This window comes from Phoxinus phoxinus, assembly GCF_949152265.1.
Source record: "Phoxinus phoxinus genome assembly, chromosome: 15".
Taxonomy (NCBI): domain Eukaryota; kingdom Metazoa; phylum Chordata; class Actinopteri; order Cypriniformes; family Leuciscidae; genus Phoxinus; species Phoxinus phoxinus.
The window spans coordinates 9768727-9791633 of record NC_136890.1 but is presented as its reverse complement, the minus strand read 5'-3'; the positions used below and the strand labels follow the sequence as shown (position 1 = coordinate 9791633).

The 22907-nt window shown below is 36.3% G+C and overlaps 2 protein-coding genes across 3 annotated transcripts; one reads left to right on the top strand and one right to left on the bottom strand.

The window, feature by feature from the left end:
- The first annotated feature begins 1566 nt into the window (after positions 1-1566).
- Positions 1567-6324, top strand: LOC307011573 (L-rhamnose-binding lectin CSL2-like). Its single transcript, XM_079637427.1, has 12 exons — positions 1567-1637; positions 1804-1836; positions 2061-2108; positions 2210-2339; positions 2468-2577; positions 2661-2705; positions 2797-2932; positions 4272-4387; positions 4968-5012; positions 5159-5297; positions 5519-5628; positions 5773-6324. Coding segments are annotated over exons 1-12 (966 nt in total). The 5' UTR covers positions 1567-1585; the 3' UTR covers positions 5775-6324.
- On the bottom strand, positions 4931-21993 carry ywhabb (tyrosine 3-monooxygenase/tryptophan 5-monooxygenase activation protein, beta polypeptide b). 2 transcript variants are annotated; one of them, XM_079637431.1, is made up of 6 exons: positions 21570-21993; positions 19010-19309; positions 17475-17598; positions 8315-8478; positions 7895-7990; positions 4931-7808 (listed from the first exon to the last, which is right to left on the bottom strand). In XM_079637431.1, exons 2-6 carry the CDS (start codon positions 19301-19303, stop codon positions 7758-7760), a joined length of 729 nt encoding a protein of 242 aa, XP_079493557.1. In that variant the 5' UTR covers positions 19304-19309; positions 21570-21993; the 3' UTR covers positions 4931-7757. The 2 variants fall into 2 exon arrangements, with proteins under 2 accessions (XP_079493557.1, XP_079493558.1); XM_079637432.1 differs by having other exon boundaries at positions 7134-7808; positions 21594-21693.
- Positions 21994-22907: the final 914 nt, after the last annotated feature.

The following is a 22907-nucleotide window of genomic DNA, read 5'->3' as shown; positions in this document are numbered from 1 at the left end:
TAAGAGCAATTATTTGTTTGCTTTGGGTTACCTAGTTAGGTTGCCCTGCATCTAAACAGATAATGAGCAAGTGAGTAGTTGAGGCTATCTCACTTGCTTATGAAGCAGCCGGACAGCCTTCACCTTTGGCTGTCCGGGCCCATTCTACGAGGAGTATGGCTGCCTCTATGGCTCTAATTTCGGGAGTTTCCCTTCACGACGTTTGTGATGCGGCAGGCTGGTCTTCACCGCATACATTTGTCAAATTTTATGACTTAGACCTCTCCACTCCTGGGGCTAGGTTGCTTGCTTCTAGTGTGCGCAAGGACTTCACACAGAACGGGCACTTGTTATTATGGCGTAGTGGGTATGGGGTTCCCATTGCGTAAACGCAGCGGGAGTTCCCTTGATAGGGAATGTCTCTGGTTACGTATGTAACCTTAGTTCCCTGAGAGGGAACGAAACGGTGCGTTCGCCTGCCATACTTCCTGCATGCCCTGACCGACTTGCTTCAGGCTTATCAGAAGCTGTCACGCACTGCGTTCAGGTGAGTTTTATAGTTTCCTGGTCTATGACGTCACCCGCCTATGACGTCTCGCTCTTTCATTGGACTGATTATACACGTGCTTCATGACGCAACACTTGGAAGTATTCCCATTGCGTAAATGCAACGTTTCGTTCCCTCTCAGGGAACTAAGGTTACATACGTAACCAGAGACGTTTGCACAAGATACTTTTTTTTTACAGGAAATATTTGCATAAATTGTTAAGGAAGTTTCTTAAACAAATGAGAGTGTTTGCACAAGATCACATTTTTACGGGAAATATTGGCACTATAAAGCCTAAGAAATTGTTCAGGAAGTTTATTTAAGTAAAAGTTTCACACCATTCAGTTCACCCTCAATGCCTCAATATACTACTAAAGGTGTCCACCTTTGTATGAAAATGTCCAGTTTCAGTTGGAGTTGGGCAGTCATATGTTCCATTTTGTAAATAGATATTTACATGAAGAGAAGTTTTTCTCTCCATTGACTCATTTTTGGTCGGTGTTGCTTCAGCCAATTAATTGTAATTGTTTTTCGTGCACATAATGCAGAATATACAGTATCTCTGGTTTTGACTACAAAAATCTTGGGGTATTCCTTCAAGCAAAAAATACAAGGGAGTAAAAGGCAGGTCTGCAAAATGTTCATAATCTCATCCTTAACCCCTTGCCAAAATGTAACTAATTTTGGACATTTCCAAAGTATGTGTGTGTGGTCTCCTACCTTCCCACACTACCTCCAACATTTATCTGCTTCTGGATTATCCACACATTTTGATATCACCTGTGGTGTTCTAAAAAACCTGATTTTTGTTTTCCAGTCAAACTCTTTCCAATTATGACTGTTGATGCCCTTATGACATCCTGTGCATATGTTTTCCCAAGTCTCATAGGGAGTTTCTATAACAATAGGAAGTGTTTGCACAAGATCACATTCTTACACGGATGTATTTACTTTCAAATATGTTTAGACGGAACATTGGAAGAGCAATCAGAAAATCTTATCTTATAAACAATCAGACAACAGGCCATATAAATATGAATCAACTTATTAGAGGATACATGTACACCAACAGCAGCACCATGTTCTCGCTCAGTGTCCTTATGCTTACTTGTAAGTTTCTAAGTCCAATCAGATGCACAGTAAATTCTGAACTGCACTTTTAGACATTTCAACAGCTCTGTTCTGTTCATTTTTAGGATCAAGAATAGTGTGAATGGCTTCAAAATTTGCATTGCACAGGCATTTTAATCATTTATCTTATGTTGTTGTCTTACAGTGGTGCTAGACTCCAGATTGCTGATTTCTGCAGGTATGTCATTTAACCATGAACAACATCAACAATCACCAGTTAAGCAAAGATTATGTCTTAATTGTGTAGTTCAGTTTTAAATGTCATGTTTTTGTTTGTGTGTGGGGGTCGTGGCGTCAATATGTCACCATACTGTATTTTTTATTATTATTATTTAGTATTTTGCCAATTAGCTTGTTACAAATGACAAATAATACCTTCAAGGGGGCTCTTTAATTTTTCAGAGACAGTAGTTACGTGTGATGATGGGTCTGTCCAGCGTCTAAGTTGTGGTAAGGAGTTGTAGTTACAATCTCCTAAGTTATTTATTATATATTCTATTTTTGTAATTGTTTTAACAGTAATCCATTAATGATGCTTTTCTTATATTCAGACTCTGGTGTGATCAGTGTAAAATCAGCAAGATATGGCCGCACAAGCAGCCGAATTTGCAGTGTTGGACGACCACAAGGCGAAACATCTAATACTCAGTGTTCAATAGATGTTCCTGCGGTCTCTAAACAGTAAATATCTTTTTCATTGTCATTTTGCTTGTGACTCCAGACAGAAGAATATAATTAGTCTCTTGCTTACTCTGTGGTTAGTTAGTTGATTTGTTAGTGATATTGGATTATTTATTATCCTTTAAAAGATGTAATGGACTGAGAGAGTGTGAGTTAAACACTCAAGGACTTGCAGCACAAGATCCATGTTATGGAACCTACAAGTACTACACTACCAACTACATTTGCATCCAAGCAGGTCTGATTTTTTTTCTCTCTCTCTCCTCCATTTACATCTCTGTGTAAGCCTATAACCATCTTCTGTACTCTTACTTCTTCCAGAAATAAGTGTGACTTGTCATGGTGGATACGGTTATTTGAAATGTGGTGAGGTATTTTTACCCAACTCTTATTTTGTTTCAAGAAATCAGATCACATTGATTAATTTAAGAAATGCTTTTTTTTTATCTCCATGAAGATAATGGTAAGATTCAGATAAATACTGCAAACTATGGACGTACAGATAAAATCACCTGCTCGGATGGACGTCCATCCAGTCAGCTCCAAAACACCAAGTGCTATTCTCCCAATGCACTGGCTCCTGTGTCGAAAAGGTAGATGGATCAAATTGCTTTAAATTTAATTAGGTATTTTTTAGGTACATATATATTCTTGGTCTTCTTCAAATACCATCACAGCTAACAAGGGACATTCTCAGAACATTCTGGCAAGGTTCTCACAAAGTTATGAACAAATTTCTTCCAGTAATGTTAATAGAAAGTTCATTGCTTCATTGTTTTCTGAAGCATTTAAAAAAAAAAAAAAAAAATTCAAACCATGTCCAATCTCAGTTATTCTTGGGATATCTAGTAATTTCAAGAAGTATGATATATGTGAAAGACAAGCTATGTTATTTGGTATAATAATTACCAAGAGGCTGATTTCACAAATATGGAAAACTGATTCTGTGCCTAAGTTTGAAACTTTCAGTAATATTCCCACGTTTTCTCTAACGTTTGCATAACATGTTAGAGAAAACATTTAAAAACATTGACAGAACATTCAGAAATAATGTTTTTAAATGTTCTTCAAACTTATTTTGTTAGTTGTAGGGCTGTTTTCGACTAAGGATTTTCATAGTCGAATCTGATTCGTTAGATTTTGCCATAGTCGACTGATAGTCGAACCTTTTTTTTTTTTCTTTTTTTTTTTAGATAGCAGCTAGATTTTTTCCATTTCAAACAAAAGAGCTAAAAAACACATATCACACATATATCATAACATTTCATAAACATGAGGAGCAATATGAGAGAGAAATTTGGTGATCGTTGTTTAGGTAGGCTACATTAAACCACGTAAAGCTTTTTAACGCACATGAGAACCGCGTGGAGTCAACTCACAGCCGCTCCGCAGCCCTGCTGAAAATGTGAAGCAGAAACGCTTAATATCAGATAACGTCCATAATAATTGGACTCCGGGTTCGATTTTTTTTTACCATTTTCAGTGGTTATGAGGAGCAATATGAGAGGGAAATTTGGTAATCGTTGTTTAGGTACATTAAACCACGTAAAGCTTTTTAACGCACATGAGAACCGTGTGGAGTCAACCCACAGCCGCTCCGCAGCCCTGCTGAAAATGTGAAGCAGATTTTTTAATACATTTTTATTTATTTACATTAGTAAGCTACAGGACATCGTCTTTCAAAACATGACCTGCGCGAAAGCGAAAAAATAAATAAAATTGTACCCAGCCCTTCTGAAAATGCGAATGCGTCTCTGTCCCCAGCACATTTCAAACCAAACTGACGCCCATGTATTCGACTATGAGGTTCATAGTCGAATCAGACCTCCCCGAATCGAATCGTCGAATCCTCGACTATTAGAAGTCAGCCCTAGTTAGTTGGTATATTAATATGCAATGACTAATGTAAGCCTCCTTTCTTTGACATTAAAGCTGCAATGGCCTGGAAAGTTGTGAGGTTTTTGCGACACATACGATCTTTACTGATCCTTGCGTTGGGATTTACAAGTACCTTGCAATCTCCTATTTTTGCCTCCCACTTGAAATTCGTGAGTATTTCTTATCCTGTTGCTCCTGGTTTATCCTGTTTGAACAGAATGTAATGTTTTTGGATACTTAATTGCATGTAAATTAAATATACTTAAATTTAGTTGCAATTAAATAGCTTAAATTTATATTTAATTCAATTAACTGAACTTTATAATGCTTTTTGGCCCACTTAAGTAGGATTTACAGTTTTATAATGTAATTTAATTATTTATTCTGTTGTCTTTGAAATATGGTTCATGTTACAAAGTGCATTTTCCTTTTGTGTCGTGTGCTATAAAAACATAGGCTAGTCAAGCAAGTGTTCTCTCTTGTACTTGTGTACTTAAGTGACCTTTAGTTGAATTAATATTACATTATCTGCAAGTATCTAAAAAAAAAAGAAGTAGTAAGATTTGAAGTACACTACAAGGGCACAATCAGTACAGCTAAGCACACTTTTTCCACATAAACTTCAGTGTCCATTTGATATGCTTTTGAAAGGCATGATCACAGTATACACAGCAAACAATAACTCAAAAAGACAGTTTTACTTAAAAAAAATGTTTTATTGCTTTAACAACATCTCTCCTTTTTCTGTAGGTTCAAGCTTGGTCTGTGAACATGAAACTAATGACCTGAAGTGTGGTGTGTATTCTGTTGTTACTTGACTGTGTTGCTTATTTTTAATATTTCAGCTGATAATCCAGTTTATTTCTAAATGGTAAAAGTTATAGTATATAATTACTTTTTTTCATCCAGGAGATTATAAAAAGTTGAACTATTGTTTTCAGAGGATGGAACTGCCATACACATTCACAGCGCTAACTATGGGCGAACTGATAGCAGCACGTGTTCTGCTGGACGACCTGCTTCTCAGATTGTCAAAACTGACTGCTACGCCTTAAATTCACAGACAATAGTCGCTAATGGGTCAGTTTACATGCACAATGTACAAATTTCCACAGGTAATTCAGTCTTTACCCTGATAAAAACAAACAAACAAACAATCCAAACTATCCTGATCAGGCTGGGAGACCAGCTAAGAGTTTCCTCCCAGAAGAGTAATACAAATAATTTAACAATAATAGAATCAAGCAAAGTTTTTTTTTAATCAAGTTTATGTTTTATTAATTGGTATTTTTATGGTGTAGATGTGAAGGGAAAAACAGATGCTCCATATTAGCCTCCAACAGTGTCTTCTCGGATCCATGTGTCGGCACATTCAAATACCTGTACATCTTATACTCCTGTGCATCTAAATGTAAGTGTTACTGTACAGAGCAATGAATTTGCATACTTGAGTTAGTTTTCTAATCTGTTGATTAGTTTTGATTTGGTTTTAGGCCTACTCATGTACTCACTCATCAGGCTAGATTGATGTTGATTTTCTCCCCCTGTCTTGCAGAATACGTTTGCTGTTCTTATGGATTTGGGCTCTTCGGTTCTCTATCAACATCTTTTCCACTTTTGATGTGCTGACGGGAGGGGAAGTTATTTTATTTAAAGATTACGAAGGCACATTAATTAAAATAATAATAATAATGTGTACGCATAAATGTATAATTTAATCTACAACAATCCATAACAATATAAGAATGACCTACTTTGATTTAATGGTGACTTAAGCAAAGTGTTTATAAACATCAGCTTTACATAATTTACCAATTATTACATTGTTTTTTTTTTTTATGTGCCTCTGGCTTGATTAGTTTAGGACACTTATTATTCAACAATTTTATTGATTTGACTGTTGACTGTACTGATGTTGTTGTATGAGAACTAAACTAGACAATGAAAATTAAAAAAAAAAATCTTTACAACGGAATTGAATTAACACTGAACTGACTTCAGCTGAACAACAGACGAAATGCATAATTTTCCTGTTATCACTGTAAAGCTACTTTGAAACAATCTGTATTGTATAAAGCACTATATAAATAAAAGTGACTTGATTTATCTTTATGATAAATCAACTTTATGCTGCAGTAAGGTGCAAAAACTTTATGCTGCAGTAAGGTGCTACCTTGTGAAACTTTTTATACAAAATTGGTTAAACTGTAATTCCCTTTTCGCTAACCTACTCTATTTTCAAAAACATTACCATTTGGACGCATGCAGATTTTTTTTTTAGTCTAGTTAGTTTTCTAATCCAAGGCTGGATTTATTTGATGTGGTAAAATACAGTAATATTGTGAAATATAACAATTAAAGATAACTTTTCTATTTAAGTATATTTTAAGATTTAATTTATTCCTGTGATGGCAAAGCTGAGTTTTAAGCACCCCTACAATAAAGAAATCATTCTAATGTGAAAACAACATTTAAAACTATCAACGTTTAAAACAATTATTTAAAATTGACATTTGTTACCAAAGATTTCTAAGTATTAATTTCTCTCAAAATAAAAAAAATCGTACTCATCCCAAACTTTTGAACGGGAAGTATTTTCACCTGGTGGCAAAAAATATGGGACTTTTCAAACATGCCATTCCAGCCACATAAACTTGTTTAAATGTTTTAACTTCTGATGATTTATATAGACTTTCAGGTATTTTAAGAGTATCATGTCGAAGCAGAAAATATTTAACATTTACTGTAGGGCTTTGTTTGAAAGAGAACTTTACTGTCTTTACGCATTCAAGTTACCATTTAAATAGTTTGAAATACGTTAGTGTCCTCTCATCAATGTTAACAAATGACATTGCCTGTGCTTATGAATATGAAATTTAAAATACAGATTAATCAGAATAGACTCAAACAAGAAACCAGAGAAGTCAGAATTAGTATTTGGTGAAAATAAACTGCCAGTTTAATAACCATACAATAAAACCTGTAAATACCAATGAATTATACTAAAAAAATATGATCGTAACAAAAAAGAAAAAAAAAGAAAGAAAAGAGGATGATAAATGCACAACCAGCTAAAGTGGAACAAAAGGGAATTATCAGGTAGGACGATTAGAGTTCACAACCCATGATCCCCAATTCACTCACTTTTATTTTCCAACACATGCATACAAACGCACACGCTCACACAGCCACTCAGTTACTCTCTGTTAGCGGCAGTCACTTACAGACACTCAGAGACACGTAATGGACAGGGTTAGATAATCAGTACACATTAAATTCACAAACAAAATGACTGGACCTGCTATAATGTCAGCATGTCACCCTGTGACCCACCCCCCTCCCAGCCACTGGTGTCTGTAAGGGGCTTCGCTGAGTGTCTTCCTGCGGGTGCTGATCATCAATCAGAAGGTATAGGGGAGGGGGCTGGGAACTGAATGGAGAGGGGTGGGTGGTTTTGGGTGGAATGAGGTGAAGGGTTGGTGGAAGCCATTTGTGTATTTAAAATGGATGTGTGGGTGTTTGGAGATCAGTGCGGCTCCCCTAGTTCTCATTATCACCTGCTTCGTCACCCTGGTTTTCTGACGTCCAAAGCTGCAGGTATAACAATCAATATAATATATGAGTTAATAAAGCAATGAAAGACATAACTGGTGCAAAATGTGTGACGGAGGACTCACAGTGAGGTTGTCCCTTAGAAGCTGCATGATCAATGTGCTGTCTTTGTAGGAGTCCTCATTTAAAGTGTCAAGCTCAGCAATAGCTTCATCAAAAGCCTGTAACAGAAGCTCAAATTTCTCATTTTGGCTGAATGAGTGAAATACACTGGTGCTTCTAATGGATATGGGTCAAACATCATTCAATGTAGTAAAATAAATAAAATACACATTTATGTGATGAAGTGTATAGACTAGAGGCTGTTTACACAGGATGTATTGTTACATCTATCAAAAAAAAAAAAAAAAGTAAACACGCATGGCCGTTTTTGGCAACTGTCTCTTGTCCCATTGTTTGGCAAGTTGAAAACAACCCAGCTTTTGTTAAACAAGAACTTGTCCTGTGTGAACAGCCCCTTATGCTTGAGTCATTTAGATACTAACTGTCTTGGCGAGGTGACAGGCATTCTCAGGAGAGTTGAGGATCTCGTAGTAAAAAACTGAAAAGTTGAGGGCAAGACCCAACCGTATGGGGTGCGTGGGCTGCATATCCTTCTTGCTTATCTCAAAAGCATCCTGGTAAGCCTTCTGAGAGCTCTCAACCGTGGCTGAGAACAACAACAAAAAATACTTTCGTTGATCACATTCATAAAAGCCAAATATACTTTATAATTAATTTAATATAATTGTCATACAGTCAGACAGATAGTAGACATTCCCGATATAAATATAAATGCCTCATTCATTCATAAAGTAATACGATATAGCACAATAATGAACATGCACTGTATTGTTATCGTGGGCACTATAACGATCACTATCGTGGACATTACGAATTATTCCGATTTTTAGAACACTGATGGGAAGCTAGCCGAACGAGAGGCGGCACACTGAATGAAAATGCACATTCACTCTCTGACAGTAGATGGCACTTATGGAACAGAAGAAATGCAGCTTTTACCCCAGTAACCCACATAAACAAAGCAGCTGTGCTACATTCTGTTTCTGAACGGTATTTCAATTATTTAAACAGCCATTTTGATTTTTGTATTTGGAATGGTGTTCATCACAGCACCAAAATCGTAAAGATTTATTAGAAAATAATTTATTTTTTTTAATTTAACGTAATACTGTCACATGACATGACAAAAGATAATAGTGAAACAATAGTGATTTTTTTTTGTGTGTGTGTGTGCAGAAAACGTTAGTTCAAATTTAGCTGAAAGACCAAAACCGAAAATAACGTTTCTTGAATAAAATTTGGGTAACGGAACTCTTCATGATGATGTTCAGAGGGTTGTATTCTCAGGTGATAAATTAAACCAGTTGTAGTAAAAGTTATTCAACAACAATCTGCCTCTCAATATTTCAGCTGAACAAATGCTACTGCTAATCTAGTATACATTTTTGGTTACGAAGAAGAGCATCAACAGTGCTGACATGTTTCCCTGTAGTAGCTTATTCATTTTGTATTCACAAAGACGACACTAAACCTCTTGATACACAAAACCCCTTTGAGCCCAAAACTGAAATTATACCTTGTCCAAAGACTATATAGAAATACGGTTCACTCCTATTACGTATAAATGGGAGAAACTGCAACACGCAATATGGTGTAATAGTCCGGCCTTCTAAAGTAAAAGAGACAATTGTTGATTGGTAAAGTCATTGCGTCACCGCAGCTGCCGTTAGAAGTCTCACGCTTAGGACTGTACCTGCGCATTGGCCTGAAAAAGGCCCAAAGCCTGAAAAAAAAAAAAAGCCCTTTTAACACTATTTGTGCATAAGAAACAACATTAATGTGAAAGTTATGTCAGATTTTGTTGCTCACTTGAAATATGTTATTTAATTGTGAGTTCGGCAAGCAGTTTTTGAGATTTAAGGATTCCCCCATTCAAATAGGTAAGACTTGGTCTTGGATGCTTGAAATGGCTGCCCAGAGGCTTTGCAAATATGGCCGGCGAGTGAGACTTTGCTTGAAACGGACTGACCAGACGAGAGCAGCGTGACTAAAAGCAATAAAACTTATAATAAACAGTGATTTGGAACAATGATGGATAGCAGATCGTTCAGACGAAATCTGGCATAAACAATGGACAATATTATCAATATTTCACAGATTTAATGCTTTTGTGGACAAAAAGTGGTGTTGGATGTTTTTGTCAAGGAAATTTTAAACAAGTGTGACGGATTGGATTCATCTCGCCATCGCTATTTTGCACTCCCAACACAATCTAGAATATTACTATTGATGGAGCATCTACATTGTAAAATAGATTGAAACTAAACCCTTAAAACGTTCAAATGATGTATAATTTATCATCATTAATATTTTTAGACCGTATCCTATATAGTAAATGTTTACCATGGTAAACAAAGTGACATCAAGCCCGAGGTCTGGACAGTGAGCGTCAAGAGGTTAAATAAGTCAAAACAACGGCATCTAAGAAGTGCTAATTAAATGTAACTATGGAAAAATATCATGTTTGCATGGGAGTCTATTGGCTTGGCACGGGTAAAATAATTATAATACTGAAGGTGAGGTACAATTCATTTTTCTTTATTAAATAACTAAAGTATTTTTAAAGGGCACCTATTATGGAATTTTGAAATTTACCTTTCATGTAGTGTGTAACATAGATCTAAGTGAACAAAAACATCCTGCAAAGTTTGAAATATGAAAGTGCACCGTATATAAAGTTATTGTCTTTCAAAAGTAAGAGTCGACTCGGAGTCATTTTTATGAATCGTTAGAAGACCGAAGCTTTTTCTCTGACTAGATGACGTCAACTTGTCAAGTTATTTGAATACGATACGCTCCCTTATTGCGCTCCAAGGCCAGGGAAAACTTGAAAACATCAGGGCGACGAGATGCTGTGTTCTGAAGTGCGACTCAAAAAACAACTTTTTTCATCTGCCCAACGAGGAGCATTTGAAGACTAAGTGGCTACAATTCACTATACCACAGAAGTATAGTCCGAGCCTTGTGCTTTGTTCGCGCCATTTTGAAGACGATTGCTTTACCAACTTAAATGCAATCAAACTTGGATTCACGAGCCGGCTGATATTGAAGGAAGGTTCAGTTCCAAGTGTATTTGCATCAGCTTCCTCCTCCGTATCACAACCTGTAAGTGCTATATATTAATAATTGTTGCTTTTATGTTTTATGTAGCATGCTTAATAATTATTTTGTTTGTTGTGTAAGCACCGTTTAGCTTTTAGGTCTTCAATGACAATTGTATTGAGATATGTGAAGTGTTTGTCGTTGTTTTCGGAGTTGTCTTAAAGAATAGAGTAATACCTCGTAGCGTAGCCTAACTGCATTTTTTTTTTTTTTTTTGTAAAAACATTATGCTTAATCGGGCTAATGCAAACAAAGACTGATTGTGCTTTTACAATATGAACTCTGGGCTATGCTCGCTAACATAACATTAAATTCTTCATCTTATTTTTAGTTTTTAACTACAAACTACAAAGCAGTGGACTATAATCATTATTATAACACAATTTAATTGATAAAAGCATCATTGTACTCCGTGTTAAACAATAAGTATTATCTCTGTAAACACTGCTGGGTCATCTGACCAATCAACGCAGATTAGCGTCGCGCAAAGGAGGGGTTTGGAAAAATGAGTCGTTGAACGAATCATTTGGGAGTCGGTGAGCAAATCAGGTAAAAATAAATGCATATTATATGACAACAAAAGTGTTTTTTTGTCATTGCATGCATGTAAAACTGTTGTTGGGGACTCCCACAACAACATTAGGAACATTTTAAATGTCATAATAGGTGCCCTTTAAACCTTCTGTGAGACGCAATTTCACAAACAGCTTTGAGTGAATCATCGCACTCTTACTCTGTCCCTATCAAAATGCACAAATAGCTTCACATCACGTCTGCACTATAACAGTTGACAGCAGGGCCGGGCCAAGCCTTTATGGGGCCCTAAACAGACTTTTATTTGGGGGCCCTTCGATGCCACCAATACGATTGAGTATTGTCAATGCTTGATTATTCGCATATTATAAATCTAACAATCTATATCTAACAAATCTATAAATCTAAAAAAATTTTAATTTTTCTAGTTGTAGCTATGTTGCTTAAATCATACCAATGAGGTATGATTACCCTTATATGGTTTTATGTTTTTGTTTTTACCCTTCTATGGTTTTTTTTAATGTAACAGTTAGGGCTGGGACGGTATGGATTTTTTCTTACCGCGGTTGAAAAGCAAGAAATTCCCACAGTATAGCGGTAAATCGCTTTAAATATATATATTCAAACGCGCATACCATAGACTAAACACTTAATGCGCATGTGCACGGCGTCCGCATTTTCACAGGTTTGCACAGAGATAACTTTTTAATTTTAAATGCTTGCACCTTGGAACCTATTTCGAGGTTTGCGTTATCGAGCCAGCAGACACTGTTGTTGTGCGAATTAGCGGGCCGGAGCACGTTAAAAGGATAGTTCACCCAAAAATGAAAATTAGCCCATGATTTACTCACCCTGAAGCCATCCTAGGTGTATATGATATTCATCTTTCAGACGTATATGATATTCATCTTGTTACGTCCAAGGACGTATTCATTTTGTGTTTGTAATCAAGAGTGTTGTTACGTCCAAGGACGTATTCATTGTGTGTCGGTTACATACCGAGTGTTAATGTATTTTCAGACGAATACAATTGGAGTTATATATAAAAACAAAAAATCCTGGCTCTTCCAAGCTTGATAATGGGAGTAAATGGCTGTATGTCTTTGGAAGTCCATCAAAGCGCATCTATTCATGATTAAAGTGCTCCACGCTTCTCCGGGGGTTAATCAAGGCCTTCTGAAGTGAATCGATGCATTTGTGTAAAAAAAATATAAATTTTTAAACTTCATCGCGAGTAAAAGAGTAAACCCTTGACGCACAACGTAATGACTAACGCGGTTGCCCAGCCGTTTGTTTGAACCTTGAGAGGCATAAATTGCCTTCATTAGTCTCATCATTTACTCACTCTTAAGTTGTTTTAAACCCAAATTGATTTCTTTCTTCTGTTGAACATGAAAGGTATTTTGAAGAATGTGGGTAACCAAACAGTTGCTGTTCACCCAGTGACTTCTATAGTATATTTTTTCCTACTATGGATGTCAATGGGGACCAGCAACTAAAACAAGAAGATATGCTACCTAGGCTATGTTTATTAACTAGCCAGCTAACGTTAGTTCGCAACATAGCCTAGTTTACATTCATTTTCTTAACATATCTTTATTTTGCTGTTTTTTCTCTTACTCGGTTTCCTTTTTTCTTTTCTCTGCACCAGAGGGATATGTCCCTTTTTGAGACATTTATGACAGTTTTGCTGCAATGTTACTACCTCTTCAACCAAATTCAATAATCACATTCAAAGTCTGCCTGTATTTGCACCATCCCGTAGCCCGTTAACATTTAGCGCTTTTTATTTATTTATTTAATATTGCGTTTTTGTATTTCTGTCAGGACCACTATAATCAAATACGATTGACAATTAGCAAACAATTTGGATTGGTGGTATGGCTCCGTTCTGGGCGAGAACTCCCTGCGCATCCATGCAGCCTAGCATGGATAAGAGCAGGGAGAGCAGCAATAACCCCCCTTGGGGTAAACAGAACAGAACCAACATGAATGTATGCAAATATATTTAATTCAAGATTTTAAAGTACAACATAATTTGAGAATTTATTCTGATTCAAGGGGAATCCTGACAAATCCTGACTGGTACTTTCTACCGGGTTTCTCTCAACACTGGAGTAGAGTCAGCAATATAATTGTTCTTCACGCGCACAGTAACTGACATTTAAAACTGTTAAAAGAAAATGCTCAATAAACTATTGCATAGATAGATACTGTATAATACACTACGCTTCAATATGCCTTTCCTTTGTGATTTTAACTTTTCAATGTGGACTCGACGCGCTGCGCGCTGTGACTCGTGTTGCTTCAAGCGCATCATTCTGCGCTCGCGATGCGCATAAGCATTTTGTGCCGCACTGTATTGGAGCCTTTCATATCATAATACAGCGACGCATTGAACGATTATTAATAGCCTTTCTAGTTCTGTACTATCCATCATGTTGCTGCCTCATTAAACCGCTGTGCTATACATTTAAAACATGTCTCAATTTTATAGTAGGCTATAAAATAATTAATATTTTAGATTTTTGTTATCTTGTTTTTCATGAATGTATTTTACATCAATACAAAGAGCAATGTGTAACGTTTTACCAAATTTAGTGTTACACTTATTCTAATATTTGTTCCTCACTAAATGTTTTTTCATGGTCAGATTTAATACAATTAGTGTGCGCTTGTGATTTTTCTAGACTAAATTGTATGCTTAATTATCCACTAATCTAGTTTATAATAGCATTTATGGTATTATTATTATTATTTTATTTTTTTGTAATGAAGTTGTCTGTATTAAGTAGATTGTGTTTAACACACAAAATAGTGATTATCAGTTCAACACACATAGTTATAGAAATTCTACTTGATTTTTAAAAAAAATTGCCCTGGTATAGGATTGGTATTGGTATCGGTCGATACTCAGAATTTTTGGTATCGGAACGGTTCTGAAAAAATGGTATCGGTGCATCCCTATCAAGGAGCGACCTGTTTGTGCACTTTCTGAAGATTTTTTTGCACTGTGAATTTGCACTGTCAGTTCTGTTTTTGAATAAAGGGTTGGAAATGAATGCTTTTTTTAATTTTATTTTTATCCGATTAATCGAAAAAATAATCGACAGATTAATCGATTATTAAAATAATCGTTAGTTGCAGCCCTACATCAATTATTAACGCCCCCAGCCAGAACCTGTGCGGATTCAGCGTATTTAAAAAGTATTTTAAAGTTTTAAACACATTACTTACATTTTGCGTCGTCGTTGTTGAGCCCAGAATAGTCGGCACGGACTTATCTTTGAGCAACAGTTTTCTGGCAAAGCCAGCATCATTTTGGGATTTGTTCTCAAAACAGTCATCCTTCACATGTATAGAACAAACGCTTAAACTAACACTGCTGTGACTGAGACGTCCGCAAAAAATAAAGTGCATCCATTTTCCCCTGACGACTGGATCTTTCGCAGCGTATTCAAAGATGTTGTTTGTCCACAGCCAGGAACAGCACATCTTTGCGGCATCGTAATTTCCCTGTACACAGACCCACTCGCTGTCCGTCGACTGAACACTTGTAAGGCGCGCAGCGCGACAACGATACGAAATGAGCGTAGTGGTCTTGCGCTTAAAGCGTAGTTGTCTTGTGCCTGGAGGCGGTCATATGCAAACGCTGGTACGTCACTTCGTACCGTGACGTCACTTCTTACCATGAATCCAGAACGAGCTGTATTTAGAGCTTGATTAAATAAATTATTCGTTTATAATGGGGAGGAAGTCTTAAGCTATGAAACTTGCAGGACGTTTTAATGGTACAAAGACCTCTTATATACTAAAAGATCAAGGCAAATTTGGTTTCTCATGTCATGACCCCTTTAAACACTACATCAAGACCCATCTTCAGTACCATTTCGGTATTACATTTTTTTTATGGTTACGGTACCAGCTTTTCTTAAGTACCGAAGTATCGGGTTAATCCGGTTCTTGATGTGCTGTCCGAACGGTGCACAGTTGCTTCCTCTTCATAAAAGCATGGCAACCGGCGGCGCTGCTGATGAAAGAAGAGAGGAAAGAGCCGTTCACATAGCGCATTTTTTGCGCGTGCAAACTCGTTTTCCAGGCATGCGCGCCTCTGTTCATGGTTGCATAGTAGGGATGGGACGATTACCGGTTTCACGATAAACCACGATGAAATGTACTGACGGTTAGTATTATCGTTTAAAATTTAATTATCATTAAAACCGTGTTTGATTATCGCGATTTTAATAGCTCACTGTAAATCCTGTCCAGCCAGCATCAGTCTGACGCAGGCGCAGCGCGCAATGTTGTGTTTTTATTCGAGAAGGAATGGCGGATGGCAGTGACCGTGCTCGTGAGATTTTTCAGCCTTTTAAGAGGACCAAATCTGAGGTGTGGTCATATTTTGGCTTTTACAAAAGTCCTGAGGGAAACCTAATCGAGGATGGTCACCCTGTCTGCAAAACAAAAAGTTGCTGCAATATAAACACTTCAAATCTGCCGAGTCGTCTTGTGTGACCATCACCCACTGTTAAGCTGTAGGCTAACATTTATAGCGAACGCAAGGCAAGTTAACTTTGACTTCAATACCAAAACTACGTCTGGGAAATAATTGGGCACAAAATGTTGTTTTAAGTTGAAATAATGTTTCTCACTCGCTTGAAATAAACGTGAAGCTTCCGCGAAGAAAAGTTTGCAGCAAGTGGCTTTGAACCAAAGACGAACGAACAAGTTCAAACAAGACTATTATTAAGAGTGCCATTTATGGGATAATAATGTATAGATTCATTGTAAACTTTTTTTTTTTACCACATAATTACGGGGACATATTGAATTGAGATTAATGTTTTAAATCTTACCTGTTTATAAATCCATTTAGTACAGCGTACAAAACAATCGTCCAGACAAGATGATCACAACAATATTATCAAACTCTGTAAACAATAAATCAACTCTGATTTAATTTTCAATACAATCAAAAACGGAGACGCAAGACGGCAAGTTGCATTTGAATGAAACGAGAGCGCGCGCCCGTTGTGATGCATGGATGTGCGCTGTGTTGTGAATGCGTTGCTATTGACGACGGTCATTATAATGAAGGAAATGCCACAGAATAGAATCTTGCTTTAATAAGTGCATATAATAGAGCTGCTTGTTTTATTTGTTGTTTGTTGATTTTCAAATATAAAACTTGTTGAAATATTTTCAGTGTGAGCATCAGTTATTTTTGAACACTTTCATCTCGTTTTAACAAAACCGTGATAATATTGATAATCACGATAATTTTGGTCACTATAATCGTGATATGAAATTTTCATACCGTCCCATCCCTATTGCATAGCAACGACAGACGCAACGGGAAAGCACGCGCTTGTGGAAATGAGAAAGCGGTGCAAACTGTGCCCTCCAAGATGACGAGGAAGTATCAAAGAATTCATTCATTTCTAGCCCTTGCATTAGCTTTACTACTAGATATATTAATTGAGATGAGAAATAAAAAGCCGCCCTGTACAGCTATGATCAGCTGTTTGGCCGAGCTTTCCATGTCGTTACGGAAAGGCCGCTGATTTTTGTCACATGACCTGTTGAGATGCTTCTATTATACATTTGAAATAACTAATTAGCACAAGCATAAAACGCGATATGTGAACGGCCCCTAAAGTGGTATCGTGTGCGGTTGTATCTAGTTTAAAAGGCATTTTAAAATTAAATAGACAAAAGACAGTCAAGTCAAATAATAAATAAAACACGTTGTATCTCCTGTTTAGTTGGTAAACAGCACTAGTGCCCACGATAAAAATAACATGCATGTTTATTATTATGATATATCGTATTACCGTATGACGCCACATGTCTAATAGATGGATGGATAGATGGATAGAACAGTCAAATCAACCAATGACCATTTTTATTTAAGAAAAAGGGAAACCAATTTTACAATGCACTTACCGGTCTTAGTTTCTCCAGATGCAACCTCAGATAAGTATCTATAGTAATCACCTTTCATTTTCAGATAAAACACCTTGCTCTCTGCTTGAGAAGCATTGGGAATTAAGAACTTCTCCAAAAGACCCTGTCAAGATAAGTTGGGAGCATCAGGATGGCTCATATTATGGAAAATGTCCCTATCTTTCTGAAGAAAGGTTAAACATAATGAATGACATTTTAATCTTCTTGTTAACATTAAAAAAGAAATTAACTGTTCTTTGACAACTGAACAATAAATATTTTTTATTTAAGAAAATGTGTTTAAGGGTGAACATATTCAGAATCATTTGATTAGGGCTGCAACTAATAATTATTTTAATAAATCGATTTTGGGGGATTAATGGGATGAAAAAAATAAAAAGTATTAAATTAAAAAGTAATTTAATCCATTATTTTAAACGTTATTCCATATCCTACAAATGCCATCTTATAAACAAAGTATAATATAGCCTAAAGCCTATGAAAACAAGTATAGTGAATGCATCTTTGCAGGCTATACTATTCATTACAAGAAAAAAAAAACGTGTTAGAAATACAAACATTACATTCTAAACCTAAAATCAGCTTGCAATCAGTTGCTGACTATTTTAAAGCAAAAAATTAAAACGACTAAATTAAATTATAATGAACAAAACGTAACTTCTATGAGGTATGAAGAACACACACATTCACTCATCTGAACACAATATTACATTTATGTGCTATTCCAACTATAGTGCATTTACTGTTACAGCTTTTATAAATAATGAATTGTGTTACATGAAGAATTTTAAACCCACACTTATTTCTAAAAACAAAGTTTGTATTTTAGTATAATCAGAATTATACAATAGTGCCTTTACTGTTACTGCTCTCATAAATATGATAACTTGTGTTACATGTAGAATTAAATAAAATGTATTTAGCAAAATGTGTATTTTAGTCAGTATTATTGCACTCTATTCTACTGCGCTCCGTCTGTTTGACACGCATGCACCCACCAGCACTCGTTCATTGAACATTAAAGTTTAACAAGACCCTTGTTGTCCGAATATGCTAATAGGAAATACTCACGGGACTTTCAAAATTTTATATAAAAGGTTCTAACCATAAAATGTAAGTTATGCGCAAGAAACGTGTCAAACGCATTAAACAGCACACGCAACTGTCAAAGCACGACAGGACAAGGCGGTAAACACTTGTTTTTGTTTGAAGGGCTTATAAATATAAAGCACTCATGTTTTGGAAAACTTGGATCATGTACCTTTCCCACAGTAGCTCACTCTGTGTCCTCCGCTATTTTCCATATGCGTTTTGTCACTGGATCATTCAGTTTTCACTGCTGTAAAGCGACGTGACTGGGTGATGGTTTCCGAGCAGACTTAATTGATAATCAAATTCATTGTCGATTATTTTCATTATCGGTAATAATCGATTTTAAGCAATTTGAAGTTGCAGCCCTACATTTGATGTCATCATAAAAGGTTTAGAAAGTCAAGAGAAAGAAATTAAGATACCAGCACATCATTGCAGATGTCCTGCAGTTCAGTCTCAATCTTTTCACGGTACTCGCGTGCCATTTGCTGCTTCTTCTCATTCCCCTCGGTTTTCTGCTCAATGCTCGAGATGACACGCCAGGAGGAGCGGCGGGCGCCTACCACGTTCTTGTACGCCACGGAGAGCAGGTTGCGCTCTTCATTCGAAAGCTCCACGCCGCCCTCGGTAACAGCCTTCATAGCTCCTGCCATGTCATCATAGCGCTCGGCCTGCTCGGCGAGCTTGGCTTTCTGCACCAGGTCACTCTTGTCCATTTTACACTGAGAATCAGATACGAATTGGTATGAGGACAGTATTTCACATAAACCACTAAATTAAATGGAATTTAAGGTTTTGAAAGCACAAGACAGAAACATGTAACACACTTGCTTTTAGTTTGTAACAGCTTGTCATTTTGTGCAGATACAAGTTGTAATATTATGTTGTATAAATAGCCGATTAAAGGGTTAGGCTAGTTCACCCAAACAGGTCAGAATCCCACACGGAAGAAAATTAATAGTTGAATTAAGTCGTTATTTTTGTTTTTTTGCACACAAAAAGTATTCTCGTCGCTTAATAAACTTAAGTTTGAGCCACTGTAGTCACTTGGACTATTTGAACGATGTTTTTACTAACTTTTCTGGACCGGCAGAATGAAATTGCCTAGAAGCCTATGAAGGGGTCAGACAGCTCTCAGATTTAATCAAAAATATCTCAATTTGTGTTCCGAAGATGAACGAAAGTCTTACGGGGTTGGAACAACATAAGGGTCAATTACTGACAGAATTAAAAATTTTGGGTGAACTAACCCTTTAAAGGATTAGTTCACTTTTAAAATGAAAATTCTGTCATCATATACTCACCCTTAAATTGTTTCAAACCTGTATGAATTTCTTTCCTCTGCTGAACACAAAGGAAGATATTTAGAAGAATGTCAGTAACCAGACAGTTTTTGGTTCCCATTGACTTCCATAGTATATTTTTTTCCTACTATGGAAGTCAATGGGAACCAAAAACTGTCTAGTTACTGACATTCTTCTAAATATCTTCCTTTGTGTTCAGCAGAGGAAAGAAATTCAGTGAACTAATCCTTTAATCTCATATAGGATGCATTTTGTTGAGTTAATTAACCCACAAAGCACTTCGGTTTTCAGCTCAGTGCTGTTATTTGAAAAAATAATATTTACTTTAGATATTTATTTTTTATAAAATATTTAATATGTTAATTAAAAATGTGGTTTAATTCAAATCATTTAATTGTCTGTGCAATGTGCATGGGCTGTTCCATTTTATTTGTGCACATGCATTTTGATTCTTTATATGCAATTAATGTAGTTCAATGACATGTTTGCATTATTCAGGCTTTTTTTTTTAAATTGTAAGGTACAGTTTTCTTTTTTATATAATAAAACTGCCATAGGGGTGTAAAAAAACATTTTAAAAGATAAGGAATCTTACACTGGTTCACTATAGGCTACTGTACTATTTATGTTGAAGTGCTTGGGACATGGCTTTTAATGGTGAGCCTTATTTTTGTAATCAGGTTCTCAAAAAATAATTTTATATAAAAATAAAACATTTAGGTTTATCAGCCAAATGGTTATTTACTTTTTAATATAAAGAAAATCAGGTATCTGCCAAAGTTGTCATATTGGTGTATGCATCCCTGATTAATTTTGTTATTGCAAGAAATACGTGCAGCACATGTTTACCAAAATACCGCTACCAGCACCATGGGCGGTGTAGTACTAGGGATGTTCGCGAAAATGAATGAGCTTGTGAATCGGAAACGAATCGTGCATTTTGCATGTAAAATATGCGTCAATCGCCGTCCCTACACAGGTTTGTGATCTCACAGAGAAAGAAAGTGATGGGAAACTGAGAACGATTTAACAGCAGAAAAAAATTATGGCATGTTTAAAGTGCCCATATTATGCTTTTTCTAACATTATTATTTCATGCTGTGTGTAATATAACGGTTATGAATGTAAAATGTCTGCACAAAGTTCATCTGCACGACAAATGAAGTTACTCACCTGTCGTATTTATTATAAAAAGTCTGCTTAAGGGCAAAATAACATGACAACAGTCAAAATAGTAACGTTAGATAAATGCGTATTTTAATAGGACTGTGCCGCAGCTTTCATAATTTGTCATTTTCTCGGTCGTATGTTCAGCCACTCGATTCATTTGAACTGTCATGCTCTGACGTGAACTAGCAGGCTAAATACACATCCTCATTAAAAATAACGAAATTCTTAGAGAACGTGTAATAATCATTCTCAATCTTCAAAACAATACTGCTAACATTATACTATTATCAAACACAAAATGCAAGCAGTAAGCTCGTATATTTCCTTGTAATGATTCACCGCGTCAGGCAGACAGTGAGGCCTGAAGCACTTAACTTAGCAACCTGCTAAATCCCTTCGCTGCCAAGCAAAAAAAAAAGGGCAATAGGCCAGTTATTCAATCAAGGGAATGAAAACACGTTATGTAAGACACATGGGGAGGGATAACGAAAAAGGAAAGTACACTCACGTTCTGAACGGCGTTTACTCTTACTTCAATCGCTAAAAAGACACAATTCGGTTCCCGTGCTCCGCCTTGCTCTTCGGTTGTTCTGGCCAGTACCTCTTCCGCTTACTTTAACACTTCCGCTTCCTGCGTGCAAGCCAGTCGGGGTATTTTTTTTACAGCCTATGGTTTCAGCCAATGCCACTTGAAGGCAAGGCCAGGCTCTGATAATAGCCTACAGAAAAGCATAAAGCGGTACGCAGTCCTGTCCTCTAATGTTCAGCAGCATTTTACGCTAATACTTTTTGTTTGTTTTTACATATAGCCTAACCTATTTACATTTTACAATAATACATTTTGTATCCAAGAGAAGTCCGATCAGGGAATGTCGTGATAGGCGGGACCATGGCGGGACCCATTTACGGCTTACCATCAGAAAATGTGTTGTAGTATTTAATAATAGGCCTAATAATATTGAGTGGTATTGTACATTGCCTAAAAAATATATAGGCTACAATATAGAAGTTTTCTTTTTTGGGCTTTCAGGTTTTACCAATTATAATAATTTTGGATTCAATTGTGATACTGATATAATGCATTTTTAAGAATAAAGACTAAATATAGCTACAATTTAATTACAAATATTGCATTATATTATTGTTTAATGAAAAAATGTTCTCTCTATGGCTTCCAGGTTTCAATAAATATATTAGTCTTAAATTGTAATGTGAGGAGAGAATGCCAGCTCCTGCAAGGACTTAAGATGAAGCAACCTCTGAATCAACATGCACCAGTGATACATTTTTCAATATATCCTAATCATTTAACAAACATGTATTCATTACTTCAACAAGCTCATTGTTTCTGCCTTAAAGGGATAGTTCACTTTGAAATTAAATTGTAGTATGTTTTAGCTTACCTGAAGTGCATCCAAGATGTAGGTGTCTTTGTCTCCGCAGTAGTTTCAATTTTGATATTTTTAGGTCAAACCGTTCTTGTCTGTCAGTCATATAATGCATAGGCACTGTCTCCAAAAACATGCAGAGATGTCTCTAATAGCATGCAGAGAAAAGTCCAAATTAAAAAATTCCCCATCGCAAGTGCACATAAAGTGCAGCACATTGATGGCCTAAGACACGAAACAAGTGGTTTGTGTGATAAAACGTACAGTATTTATATCGTTTTTATCTCTTTTACACAACCACGCCCATCTGATCTGTTTACATCGCTTGCGCAAGCTATGTACAGAACAGAGATTGTAGGTAGGACGGCTAATAGAAATGGTACTAGTTTGCGGTAATAGTTCAAAAGTGAACTATCCCTTTATTACATTGTTTAAAGGAATACATTAGCTAACTTTGT

What these genes read in the sequence shown, in the direction of transcription:
- LOC307011573 (XM_079637427.1), top strand. Translation starts at nt 1,586, where the DNA reads ATGTACACCAACAGCAGCACCATGTTCTCGCTCAGTGTCCTTATGCTT. An exon ending in CAGTGTCCTTATGCTTACTT is followed by an intron (nt 1,638 to 1,803) that starts GTAAGTTTCTAA and finishes GTTGTCTTACAG; the next exon opens with TGGTGCTAGACTCCAGATTG. An exon ending in CAGACAATAGTCGCTAATGG is followed by an intron (nt 5,298 to 5,518) that starts GTCAGTTTACAT and finishes TTTATGGTGTAG; the next exon opens with ATGTGAAGGGAAAAACAGAT.
- ywhabb (XM_079637431.1), bottom strand. Translation starts at nt 19,303, where the DNA reads ATGGACAAGAGTGACCTGGTGCAGAAAGCCAAGCTCGCCGAGCAGGCC. An exon ending in ACATCTGCAATGATGTGCTG is followed by an intron (nt 17,599 to 19,009) that starts GTATCTTAATTT and finishes TTATCTTGACAG; the next exon opens with GGTCTTTTGGAGAAGTTCTT. An exon ending in ATCTGGAGAAACTAAGACCG is followed by an intron (nt 8,479 to 17,474) that starts GTAAGTGCATTG and finishes TGTTGTTCTCAG; the next exon opens with CCACGGTTGAGAGCTCTCAG.